The 12879-nt window shown below is 37.1% G+C and overlaps 1 protein-coding gene across 10 annotated transcripts in view; it reads right to left on the reverse strand.

The window, feature by feature from the left end:
* Nucleotides 1-12879, reverse strand: part of Fam168a (family with sequence similarity 168 member A) — a 186787-nt gene that overhangs the window by 56747 nt on the left and 117161 nt on the right. For 4 of the 10 annotated variants that reach the window (XM_046441926.2, XM_058578534.1, XM_046441924.2 and 1 more), the window contains exon 3: nt 10828-10920. The exons of 4 other annotated variants lie outside the window; for them this stretch is intronic. In XM_046441926.2, the coding sequence (XP_046297882.1) occupies nt 10828-10920 (93 nt within the window). Of the gene's footprint in view, nt 1-1116; nt 1184-10827; nt 10921-12879 lie in introns of all 10 variants that reach the window. 2 more of the 10 variants (XM_046441931.2, XM_046441929.2) reach the window with 1 other exon arrangement.

Consider the following 12879-nt stretch of genomic DNA (forward strand, 5'->3'; position numbering starts at 1 on the left):
CAGCCACATCCCCAGCATTTTGATCCTCTGGTCTCAGCCCGCCAAGTTGCTGGATCATAGGTGCAGGACGCAGCACCCTGCTGAGAGTTTACTTTGTGTTATGCACCCTGTTGAGCATAAAGGACACACAGATTGCCTGCAAGGGTAACAGGTACTAAATATATAAATACGGCAGTACAATGATATGGGAGACTCATGTAGTTCAGTGGTTAAAAGCATGGAACATCCCAGTCTGTGTTTGGATCTGGCTTTATTGTTTCTTGGGTCTGTGATAGGAACAAGTCTTTTTCCATCTTTCTTGTGTCTATAAATATTAAAACTTGTAAAATAAAGATTAAGTAAAATAACAGTTCTTAAACTGTATTCAGTAACCCCTGTGGTTACTCAACAATATGCTGAAAGGTACATAAAAATATATATAAATAAATAAATATAGTGCACCTTCCTGGGATATTAATTTTACCAGATACTAAATACAGTATTTTATAGAAAACAAGTCTGACTATATAATGGTGTTTTCAGGCAAAATTCATATAAATTTTGAAGACAAGACAAACTTCATTGTCCTCAAATGTCAGGTACACTGTAGTAAGTTTCCAAACATTGTGTATGGTCCATAATGGATGCTCTACAAATAGAAACCATTGTTGTTAGTAATAGATAGCTGTTCTTATTAGCCCACCCACTGGAGAAACAAATTTACTCTATATAGCTTGGAACATAAGGGGAGGCCCCCTCTATGGTATTTTTTTCCAAGTTTGGGACCTCTCCAGGTCCTGCCCCAAAGCCCAGCGATTCCATGCTAAGAACAGGCCAATTCTGCCTCCAAATGCCAGGAAATTCTCTTCTAAACACAGAAAAGAAACATTTTAGCTGATAAAGTTGCTAATCTCAATGACTTCCTGGCCTGCTTTGGGAGCCTAGCATATGCAAGCAGTTAACCTCCAGGATAAGAACAGTCAGTCTAATCCAGCTCCATCCATGGCCATCTTAAAATTTCTGACAGATGAATTATCTTCTTAAAATATCAGAAACAAATTATAGACAGGGTAGGTTATTATTATTATTACCTTTGTAGAGAAGGAAACTGAGGCCTTTGGAAATAAAATGACTTACTCAAGTTTTTAGTTAGAAGCAGCTGAAGCAGACTGGGTCTTCTGACTTTAAGTGCAGGCTCTGCCATCTGCATTAAGCAACAGAGGTCATTCTAATGAGAATTTATGCAGCACAGCCCAAAGCTCTTCAAATCCTTTGTTAACATCCATCCCACTGATCTGCACTCAACTCACAGCCACAAAAATTATGTTAGCACTGACTAACAACCATAAGTAACTAATAGAAAACAAAATTAAATTGCATAAGCTTAATTAGCAGGAAAAGGGAACTCAGTCACTCGTGATGACTATACCTAAGTGATCTTCCATAAGAAGCTACTTGTGAAAAAAGGCTTTCATGGTTTCCTATTGATCTTGCCCAAATCCATCAAGAGCTGTAGGGAAAGAACCCTGGGCTGACAGAAGCTGTTGTCACCGTACTCAGAATGGGTTCTGAGTGGGGTACTGAGCTTACTTGTCCTTACCTATTTCTGAGCCCTTCAGTTACATCTCAGATTCCAAGGCAAAAGGAGCTGGGTACAGTGGCCCACAATTGTAACCCCAGCTATTCAGAGGGCTGAGACAAGTGGATTTCAAGTTCCAGTCTAGCCTCAGCAACTTGACAAGGTCCTGTCTCAAAATAAATAGAAGGGATGGAAATGTGGCTCAGTGTTAACCACTTTACAGAGTCCCTGGGTTCAATCCCCAATGCGGGGGCGGGGGGGGAGAGGTATGGGGGAAGAGGCAAAAGAAATAGATTAAGGAAAGGAATTGTAATGAAAAAAATCTAATAAAAAATTTAAAGATTAATGCCCAGAATGTTAGAATTGGAAGGGAGCTACCGAGCAACTCAAGCCCCTGGTAGCATGGATGTGAAAGTGAAGACAAGAGAAATAGGGAGGAATTGCCCAGTTTCACACAGTCATTTATAGTGCAGTCAGACCTAGAACTCAGACTCTTCTTATGCTTCAAAAATCTAGTTCCATGCTTGCTTTTTCAGAATGCTTTTCTGACACCATTCTCTGACCCCACGTACACCTTTTGCATCTATTTATTATGTTAGGCTTTTAGACTATTGTGGCACCTCCTTCTGAGATAGTGTTTCTCTCAGTGTACTAAAATTGTGTCCTTACACACCCGTGTCTTTCTATGTCATACAGACCTGTGCTGGTTAATAAAGAGAGTCTATGCAGGGGCCATGAATGTACACAAAGAACACAGTCATTTTAGGTGTGTGTTCACAAACTTATATAATTTGAAAAATAAAGAATATAACAATTTGTGTAGAAAAATAAAACTATATCCCTATCTCTCACCCCACACAAAAGTCTATTCAAAATGGATCAAAGACCTAGAAATTAGACCAGAAACTTTTCAACTGCTAGAAGAAAAACATAGGGCCAATGCTCCAACATACAGGCACAGGTAACAATTTCCTCAAAAAGACCACTAAATGCAGGAAATAATACCAAGAATTAACAAATGGAAGGGCTTCAAATTAAAAGCTTCTTCTGCACAGCAAAGGAAACAAGAACATGAAAAGAAAGCCCACAGAATGGAAGGAAAACTTCGCCAGTTTCTCTTCTGGCAGAAATAAACATCCAGAATACATAAAGATCTCAAAAACGGAAAGGTGGAAAGGCAGGGATAAAGCATCTTAATGCAAAACCCTAAATGAAATCTCTCCAGATAAAAGCAGGCACCTTAAGTCTTCAGTCAAAGCTCTCAGAATGGTGATGATACAGATTTTTTTCCCACGCTAGGGCAGAAGAAAGGTAATACAGTGAGCTATCAGACAATTTTGCATCATTTTATAGAAATATGCCCATGACTGAATGTTACAGAAAGGTCCACGTGTTAAAGGCTTAGTCACTGCCTGTAGAGCTTTTGGGAGGTGGGAAAACTTTAACAGGTAGAACCTAATGGGAGAAAATTAGGTCACTGGGGGCATACCTTGAAGGGGACATTAGGACCCTAGCCTCTTCCACTCTTTTTCTCTTTGCCTTATGGCTGCCATGAGGTGAGCAGTTTGCTCCATGGTGTGCTCCCATGCCACCACGATGTTCTCCCTTCCCACAGGCCCAAAAGCAAGGGGACAAGCAACCAAGGCCTGAAAACTCCAAAACTTTTGAGTCAAAGTAAACAATTCCTCCTCATAAGTTCATTATCTCAAGTATTTTGACAACAATGACAAAAAGCTGACAAACATACTGAATACACTGCTGTGATTTCAGTTAATTGAGAGACTCTGTCTGTCCTTGTGAATGGGTACACAGAAAGCATGTATCCCATCAATCCTGCAGGCTGATGGCTACTCTTTATTTACAAAGAATATTATAATACAGCAAGGCTGTATCTGGAGGGAAAAAAGCAAATTCTGACTTGATACTTTTTATGATACAATGTTGACAGACCTTTTTAAAATATGACACCAAAGGTTCATTGTTGCATTTAAAGAATATCTGTATTGGGAGCATGTCATGAAAGATGACAGAATAGAAAACTCCAGGAGTCTACTTCTCCACCCAGACAACTACCGGCAGAAAGTATCTGAGGTAACTGTTTTGGAACTCTGGTTTCTAATCAGAATATTTATAGCATCCAGGGGAGAGCTTGATGAAAACACTGGTAAATCTCAGCATTTTGCCCAGTAGCTGCCATCCCCTAGTTTCTGGTATGCTTTGCTGGAGCCAGGGTGGGCAAGAAGGACTTAAAAAAAAAAATAGACATGATGATATTTTGTAATATGTATGGTAATAAGGACTCTGTCTTCCAAATATCAGGGTTATATGTTTTGACTGCAGGTTTTGATCACTGAAAGACCATCCCAAAAGCTGGCAGCCAGTTTCAACTTCTATTGGCTGAATCAAGATTTCAGGATATGTAAAGGGACAGATGAATGAATAAGCAAATATTGCATGATTCTACTTAGTGAGTGATATAGACGAATGCATAGTAACACAAAGTAGATTAGGGGTTATAGAGGTTGGAGGGAAGATAAAGGGGAGTTATTATTTAATGGGTGCAGAATTTGTGTTTAGGATGTTGAAAAGTTCTGGAAATAGTGAGGACAGTTACACATCATTATGAACGTACCTAATGCTACTGAATTTAAAATTAGCCATTTTTATACTTAAAAATGACTAACATAGTAAATTTTATGTAATATACATTTTACCATGATAAACGTTTCTTGTTTTTGTTTTTTTTTAAAGCATGTTTGTATTTCATTTACGGTGACTTTATAAGCTATATACCCTTGGGAAAGTTATTCAACTTATTTGAAACTTCTTTTCCCTCAGAAGTAAAATGAAAACAGCTCTCACTGGAAGGATTATCACAAGAATTAGAAACAATGTTTTTGAAGTGCCTGGCACCCTAGTGACAGTATTATTGTAGCTATTACTTTAACATTAAGAGCAACGTTAATAAAATTAATACAAACTAATAATGGTAATGATATTTAATGAGTAAATAAGTGCCCACACTCTGTTCTAGGCAAAGGAAGTCCATGACTCCTTCCCTCAAGGAGCTCACAGTCTAGAAAGACCCAAATAACTGCACAACTCCTGAGAAAAGGAAGACAAGAAGACTTAGAAGCATGGATTTAGAATAACAATTCAACAACACTAGTACTTCTTTCTTTGGGAGAATAAGCTGTTCTTTTCTACAGAGGTGGGAAATTATTTTGTGATGCTAGAAAGAAAATTGGTCACAGAAAAATAGCAATGTGGTTTAATGTATATGGCTCTTGGTGGGACAAGATTTAATTCATGTACCTTTAGGTACACACTCACAATTTGTATTCATTCCAAAATCCACAGGGAGGGCCAGGTTTGTAGCGCTGGCCTAGCATGTACGAGGAACTGGGTTCGATTCCTAGCACCACATAAAAAAATAAATTAAAAAAAATAATAAAGTTATTAAAAAAAATCCACAGAGACCTTGCCTGATACCTTGGTGGAAGGAAAAGACTGGAGTCTGGTAAACCTAAATGCTAATCTTGGCTTTGTTATTTATTAGCTGTATTACCTTGTATAGACTTATTAATCTTTCTGAGTCTTTTTTCATTTATGAATAGGATTTTTTAATAGGAATAAATATTGTACTGTTCTGAGAATTAAATGACTTCACAAATGGTAGTTTTAATTTCTATAGTAATATACTTCTTATTATATGGGTTTTGTGGGTCTTTGCTCTCTCATGTTTCAGAGAAAATTTTTCATAGGAGAGTTAAATTTTGTTTTTCAAAGTCAAGGTCCATTCTGTCTTTGTTAGCAAAGAAGCTGTTCCTCAAAGTGAGGCAGTCCAGGGCTGAATAGATAATACAGGAAGCTTGAAAGCAACTCTTGCTAAGTAAGTAGCTCAATGGAATCATTGGATGTTAATTATTACTGTTCTAAAAAAGAACATTTCTTTCAAATCCAGTAGGTCAGAGGAAAGGATCCTTTTGACTACATGACTCAGAAGTAATAAAAATCTTCCTATTCCATCTAGAGGAATTGATCAATCATAAAATAACATCCAAGTGAAATTTTCATTCACGTACAAAGCATGAACAAACCTTCCCACACTGGCTACTGGTCCCAAACTCTCCTTGCCACATTGGAAGGCTACTCATTAGCAAGAACAACCAGGTCACAGACATCTCTTCCTCAAACCCAATGTATACTTCTCTGCTGTGATCTCCTTCACTCAGATTTCCATCTCCTACCCTCCCTCCCTTCTTCCTTCCTTCCTTCCTTCCTTCCCACCTTCCCTTTCTTCCTTCAAAATTTACTGAGAGCCAACTCTGCACCACTCCTTGTGCTAGATACTGCGGATATAAGGATGACTAAGAAGAAAACAATGGCTACTCATTCTTTAGTACCTAATAAGAGACTTAACCACATACTGGATGCTTTACACATATTATGTCAATCCTCAAATCACTTTTGAAGTAGGTAGATAATATTATCCCTGTTTTTTCTTTTTGAGAGAGAGAGAGAGAGAGAGAGAGAGAGAGAGAGAGAGAGAGAGAGAGAGAATTTTTTAATATTTATTTTTCAGTTTTCGGTGGACACAACATCTTTATTTTATTTTTATGTGGTGCTGAGGATCAAACCCAGCGCCCTGGCGCGCATGCCAGGCGAGCGCGTTACCGCTTGAGCCACATTCCCAGCCCCTATTATCCCTGTTTTTAACAGGAAACTCAGAGGTGGGAAATGACCTGAAAAGATGATAGAGTTACCTTGTTTAAAGAAACCTAAATAAATATATTAGAAATTAAAAATAAAAAAAAGAAAAGATAAACAGCATAAGGTAAGTAGAAAGAGAACCACATTGGCTGCCAAAATATTTGGGTTCCACTTGTAGCTCTCACATTTCCCTGTCTATTCATGTGTCAAAAACTACTGAGTAAATATTCATGGCATGGGGCTATGCTGGTTACTAGAGATACTAAAGTAAATCAGGTATTGAATTCATTATAAATATCAATAAATGCTTTCCTTATAATTTGAATTAAAAACCTAATGCCAGACACCAGGAGAATACGGATTTAAAAAAAAAAAAAAGATGAGCAGGAGATGGGCTGAAGAGATCTGAATGATTAGGTCATTAAAACTACCCACTACAAGCTAAAGAGTTTGGATTTTATCTGAAGGATAATGAAGAATCATTGAAGAGTTTTAAGCACTAGAGTGATGTGGTCAAATTTTCAAGTTAGAAAAATGATTCTGGCTGCTATGTAAAGAGTAAATTGGGGGGCTGGAGTTTGGTTTAATGGTAGAGTGCTTGCCTGGCATGTGTAAGGCCCTGGGTTCAATCCTTAGCACTATAAAAAAAAGAAAAAGAAAAGAAAGAAGAATGGGTTGGGAAGAAAGCCTATGATAGGAACTGGGAAGACCAGTTAGGCAATTTTTAAAATCCCAGAAAGAGTAATAATGGCCTGAATGATAGGCTATAGGACCATTATCAGAATGATAGGATATAGGATCATATCAGAATATAGGATGAGAAAGATGAGGAATGACGGTTTGAGAAATGTAAAGAACATTTTTGTTTTTTAAAAAGTTATTTTGGGCTGGGGCTGGGGCTGGGGCTCAGTGTCAGAACACTTGCCTAGCATGTGTAGGCACTGGGTTTGATCTTTAGCACCACATACAAAGAAATAAATAAAAGCATACTGTTCATCTACAAAAAAAAAAAAATTAAGAGTTATGAAATAACTATTAAAATAGTTATTACTTTTAACAGAAAGAGAGAGAGAATAACAAGCATTGATGAAGCTGTGTGGAAACTGGAATCCCTAATACATTGCTGGTAGAATGAAAAATGATGCAATTGCTAAGAAAATTATATGATGGCTCATCAAAAAATTAAAAATATCCAGCAATGTGATCCAGCAATTCCACCTCAGAAATATGCCCAAAAGAACTGAAAGCAAGATACATGGTATATTCATATTCATAGTAGCATTATTCACAACAGTCAAAAGGTAGAAGGAGGGCTGAGATGGTGGAAGTAGAGCTCAGCAGTAGAGCGCTCGCCCAGCATGTGCAAGGTGCTGGGTTCAATCCTCAGCACCACATAAAAAAAAAAATAAATAAAATGAAGGTATTGTGTCCAACTACAACTAAAATATATATATATATTTTTTTTTAAAAAAAGGTAGAAGGAACTCAAGTGATAATTGACAGAAAGAAACAAAACATGGTATATATACACAATGAAATATTATTCAGTCTTCAAAACCTGATGACATTAGGCAATGTGAAATAAGTCAGTCACAAAAGGATAAAGATTGTATGGTTCCATTTAAATCAAATACAAACCACAAATTGATAAAAGGAAAGAGAGGTTACAGGGGAAAGAAAGTGAACAAGCTCAGTTTTAGATATGTTAAGTCTGTGCAAAGTATGAGACATTCATGGAAGGGATGTTCCAAAGACAGCTGGAATAAACTAGTCTGTAGATCAGAAGAGTGATTTGCCACAAAGCTACAGTAAATGAATCATCAATCTATAGATAGTAGCCAAGGCAAAGCAAGAGAGATGTGGCCCTTGGACAACACCAACTTTTAATGGGTGAGCCAATGGAAAATTCCTTGAGAAAGAGAGGGGGGGGGAGGGAGGGAAAGACAGAAAATTAATTAATTAATTAATTTAAAAAAATAAAAGTAAGGAAAGCTGGGGCTAGAGTTATAGCAGTGGTAGAGCACTCGCCTCACATGTGTGAGGCACTGGGTTTGATCCTCAGCACCACATAAAAATAAAAAATAAAGATATTGTGTTCATCTACAACTTAAAAATATACATTTTTTTTTAATAGTAAGAAAAGCTTGCTTCAAGAAGGAAGGGGCATCAGGGGTGTCAAATGAGGGCTGAAAAAGATCCATTGTATTTAACCAGAAGGAGATGATTGGTAACTATAGTGAGAATAGTTCATAAGAAGTCTCTTGAAGCTCTTCTTCAACTATAGGTGAAAAAGTGACCTGAGAGGTCTTTTCTGAGCAGAGGAAATAAGTTTGAACATCAAAGAGGGTTTTGCTGGAGCAGTTTCAGAAATTAGAATCTATTTTCCAGATTCATCTAAGACCTTAACCATGGTGGTGTCCAACATACAGCTACAGCCACATGTGCCACAGCAGTAAAAGCACTCACTCTGTAATTCAGAAAATCTGTAGTACGGGTTCTGCAACACAGTGTGACCTTGCGGAAGCAGATCTCCAATTATTTCATGGGGAAAATAATGGCTATCTCCCCAGAGTTGTTATAAAAAACAAATATGAGGGAAAACTCCCACAAAAGTTCTTTGCAAAGAATAAATGCACCAATGTTAGTTAATCTTACATATGATCCTTACAAAAAGAGAATGAGCTGAGTAGGGCTTGGGTCATTGCTGAGACCACCATTTTTTATTTTTTATTTGTTCTAATTAGTTATACATGACAGTAGAAGACTTTATTTTTTAATCTTACTGATATATCAGGTTATTCATTATATCTGCAGGCCATCAGCTTCATTAATTTTCAAGATCATCTAGATGATAAATCACTGTGTCAAATATAATCTGCTTCTTAAATTGACTATTTTTTTTTTTAAGTAAAAGAAGTAGTCTAGGAAAAAAAAAACTGTTAGAAAGATGGTGACATCTTTGAACACATCAATTTTTTAGCTTTATAAATTTGGGGGTCATATCTTCTATTTATGTATTTGTAGCTTTTGAACATGGGTTTGATACAAGATGAAATCAGGAAATTCATTCAGGGCCTACCACAGGAGTCAGGAGGGCACTTGACTGATATGGGCCAGCAGACTAATGGGAAGTGGTCAGGACAGGATGTAGGGAAGATGAAACCTTGCTTATTATTTTGTGGTAGAGAGACAATGATTACACAGGCCCAGAGTGGGGAGCCTTAGGTTTCAGACTCAGCTCCAGCACTTTCAGTAAAATACTTCTTATTCTCCATCTTTTCACCTATAAATGATGAATTAGTTTCACTTCATTTGTTCTCACATTTCAAAATTCTTTTCTAATTAGATTTTGGGAATTAGTAAATGGCTGGTCCTATTACATTCAGCTGTCTTATGAAAAAAGCATTCCTAATTCTTTTTCATAAGTTATCTTTTTTTTTTTTGCAAATGATATATTGAAAGTAGGAAACCTTAATAACTTATCTGATATCACACAGAACATAAGTGACAGATGAAATTGTAATCTAAGTCACCATCTCTAAATACCATACTCTTTTCCCTTACAGGGGATATGTTCATTGCTGAGCTTTATAATACCCTTAACTGAGTGTCAACTATGAGACAGGCATGTTATTATAGGCTCAATCAACAAATTTAGGGACCCACTAACCAAACCATCTGTTTAGAGTCATTACCCCATTTTACAGTTGAGGAAATTGAAATTTAGATTGGCTAAATAACTAATGTGCCACACTTAAATAACGGGAGAGCCTAGATTCCAATCCAGATCTGAAAGACACAAAACAAAGTTATCAATATCAAAATAGTCACTTATGTCAAATCCTAACAAAATGATGTCAAGACGTCATGAAGAAGAGCTTTTATAGACAAATGCCTGTAATAGGGCTTATAATAAGAAATTCCTTCACATGTGCCTATTATAGGATTTATTGCAAGAAATTCCTCAAGACCACAGTATTCCAGATAAGCCACTTGTACAAAGATGCCTGCCTAGCAACAATGACCTCAGGCCAAATCCTGCAACTAGCCCCTTTAACCAAAGGTCTTTGTTTCATAATAGTTACATGAACTTTTTTTCCTTAAAAGTTTCCCTTTTGCTCCAGGCCTCCTGGGTGTGCCTATGGTTCACTGTAGCATGCGTATCCTGAGTTGCACTTTTGCACATTCCCAAATAAACTCTTTGCATGGAGCTTCATCTCTCTATATTTTTATTTCAGGTTTGTTAGCAAAACCTGTCCTCTTCCCAGACCACCTATCAGACCTCTGGGTGATGCCTGGATATTGACACCATCAGAACACTTTAAGAAACAGAATAATGTTTACGTCTTAACTACATTCCAGAATTCTAGCAGAGAAATCTATCTGAGGCCTTCAGAAAAAGAAATGTCCCAGTCTGTATAGAGCTCATTGTTATGGTTAACCAAAACGACAGGTATTCAGGCGTTCACTATACTTACTATTGTCTTAGGCAGCCAGGGCTGCCATAACAAAATACCACAGACTGGAGGCTTAAACAACAGACATTTAGTTCTTACAGTTCTGGAGGCTGGAAGTCCAGATCAAGATGTCAGCATGGTTGGGTTCTAGTGACAGGTCTTCCTGGCTTGCAGATGGCCACCTTCTTGTGTCTTCATAAAGCAGAAAGAGCTCTGATGTCTCTTCTTCTTCTTTTAAGAGCACTAATCCCATCATGAAGTCCCCACCCTTATGATCTCATGTAAACCTATAAAGGCCCCGTCTTTAATTAACATCCTATTGGGGATTAGAGCTTCAACATATGAATTTTAAAGGGACACAAACATTCAGTCCATAACACAATCTGTATACATTTTAAAGTATATGGTACACTACATTCTTTAAATTCACTTTTTCAAGATGTACAGGAGGTAGCAATAACAATGCCATAGGATTGTTGCAGGTGTAAAAATACAATTTGTGTACAGAATGCTGGGCTCAGTTCTGAGTGCACAGTAAATACTCAGTAAAGGAGCTTTAAAAGAGGGGAGGAGTGGAAAGGGAGACAGAGAAGAAAAACACTGTCAATTGGATAGAAGATAGCTATTTACTGGAATACACTGTATCACAAAATGTATTTCATTTCCCATCTAATACTTCAGAGAGAATTTCAAATTGGGAGTGTTTTCCTTTAATTCCTGTGCCATCACCCCATGGCCTTTGAAGCAGATAACACCACAATGCACTTGACTCCCTCAATTTTTGCCCTGCTGTACCTACCTAAACTACTGGTCAGCAGCAGGCTTGTACCATCTCAAAGGGAAGGTTCCCTAGTCCTGGATTCTCCCTTAGATTATTCATGGAGCAGTGAAAGGGGCACATATTTTAAGACAGATCAACTTGACATAACAGAGAGCACATATACTTTAAAATCATGAAGACTTAAATTCAAATTTTTCCTCATTCCTTAGATGCTAGATATACTAGCCAAGTCAATGAACTGATTTAAACTATCAGTTTTTAAAAAAAATCTGTTAAAGAGTACTGTGAAGTTTATGATTAATAAGATTAATCATAATCAATACACACAAACATACATACATAGAACAAACCCAGAATGTGTCCACCAAATAGCAATTAATACTTGTTAACATAACCATTACTATTAGTAACAATAAGTGTATACTGTAATGTACTACTTTTTGCCATTTGTTTCTAATTATCTCATTTGGATCTTCCATTTCCAGCAATATAAAAGAAAAAATAACTCAAAATTATGCCTATTGAATGACACCTAGAAAATTTGGATGAAGTATAACAAATATCTTATTCTTAGGTAAATCTGAGATTTAAGAAAGAAAAAGAAATGAATTATTCAGGGATCAAAAAACGAAGGTGAAACTAAAAATCAGGAAGTTTAAATAGTAAGTTGATGTCCATCTGCTCTGGTTAGGGTTTGGGTCCTAGCAACCAAAGGGCTTGCATTCTATAGCCAGCAGGCATAGGACATAAGGCTATGGATCTTAGAGAGGCCAAGGGCTGGAACTTAAATTTCCCTGTATAAAGCTGGGACCCTAAAGGAGCTGTATTGTAAGTTAAAAATTAATAAATATCTCTGTATCCAAAAGTACAGAGATACAACATGAGCCAGAGTCATGGCACACACCTGTAATCCCAGCAACTCAGGAGGCTGAAGCAAGAGGATCACAAATTCAAAGCCAGCCTTGACAAGTTAAGAAATTAAAAAAAAAAAAAAAAAAAAATGGATTGTGGGGATGTAGATCAGTGGTAGAGTGCCAACAGGGTTCAACTGCCAGTACCACAGAAAGAAGGAAGGGAGAAGAAAGGAAGGGGAGGGAGTGAGAGAAGAGATAAAACAGGGACACTCAAGTTAAAAAAGAAAAAAAAAAATCTCCCTATGAATTTGAAACTTTGGCCTGAATGAAGCCTGAATTTATAAAACTTTGTGGAGTTTATACTACCTGTGTGGTCCTAGAATCTCCATCAGGGAAATGAACTTTAAACATAGTTCCATCCTGATAATATTCCTTGGTGATTAGCAGAAAGAAAGAAAGAAACAAAACCCCTCCTTCTAGAGAAGTACAAATTATTTAATTCTCACAACTGTCCTA

Source organism: Marmota monax, unplaced genomic scaffold (genome assembly GCF_021218885.2).
Source record: "Marmota monax isolate L192 unplaced genomic scaffold, Marmota_monax_Labrador192_F-V1.1 WCK01_AAM20220418_F8-fsc00068, whole genome shotgun sequence".
Taxonomy (NCBI): Eukaryota; Metazoa; Chordata; class Mammalia; order Rodentia; family Sciuridae; genus Marmota; species Marmota monax.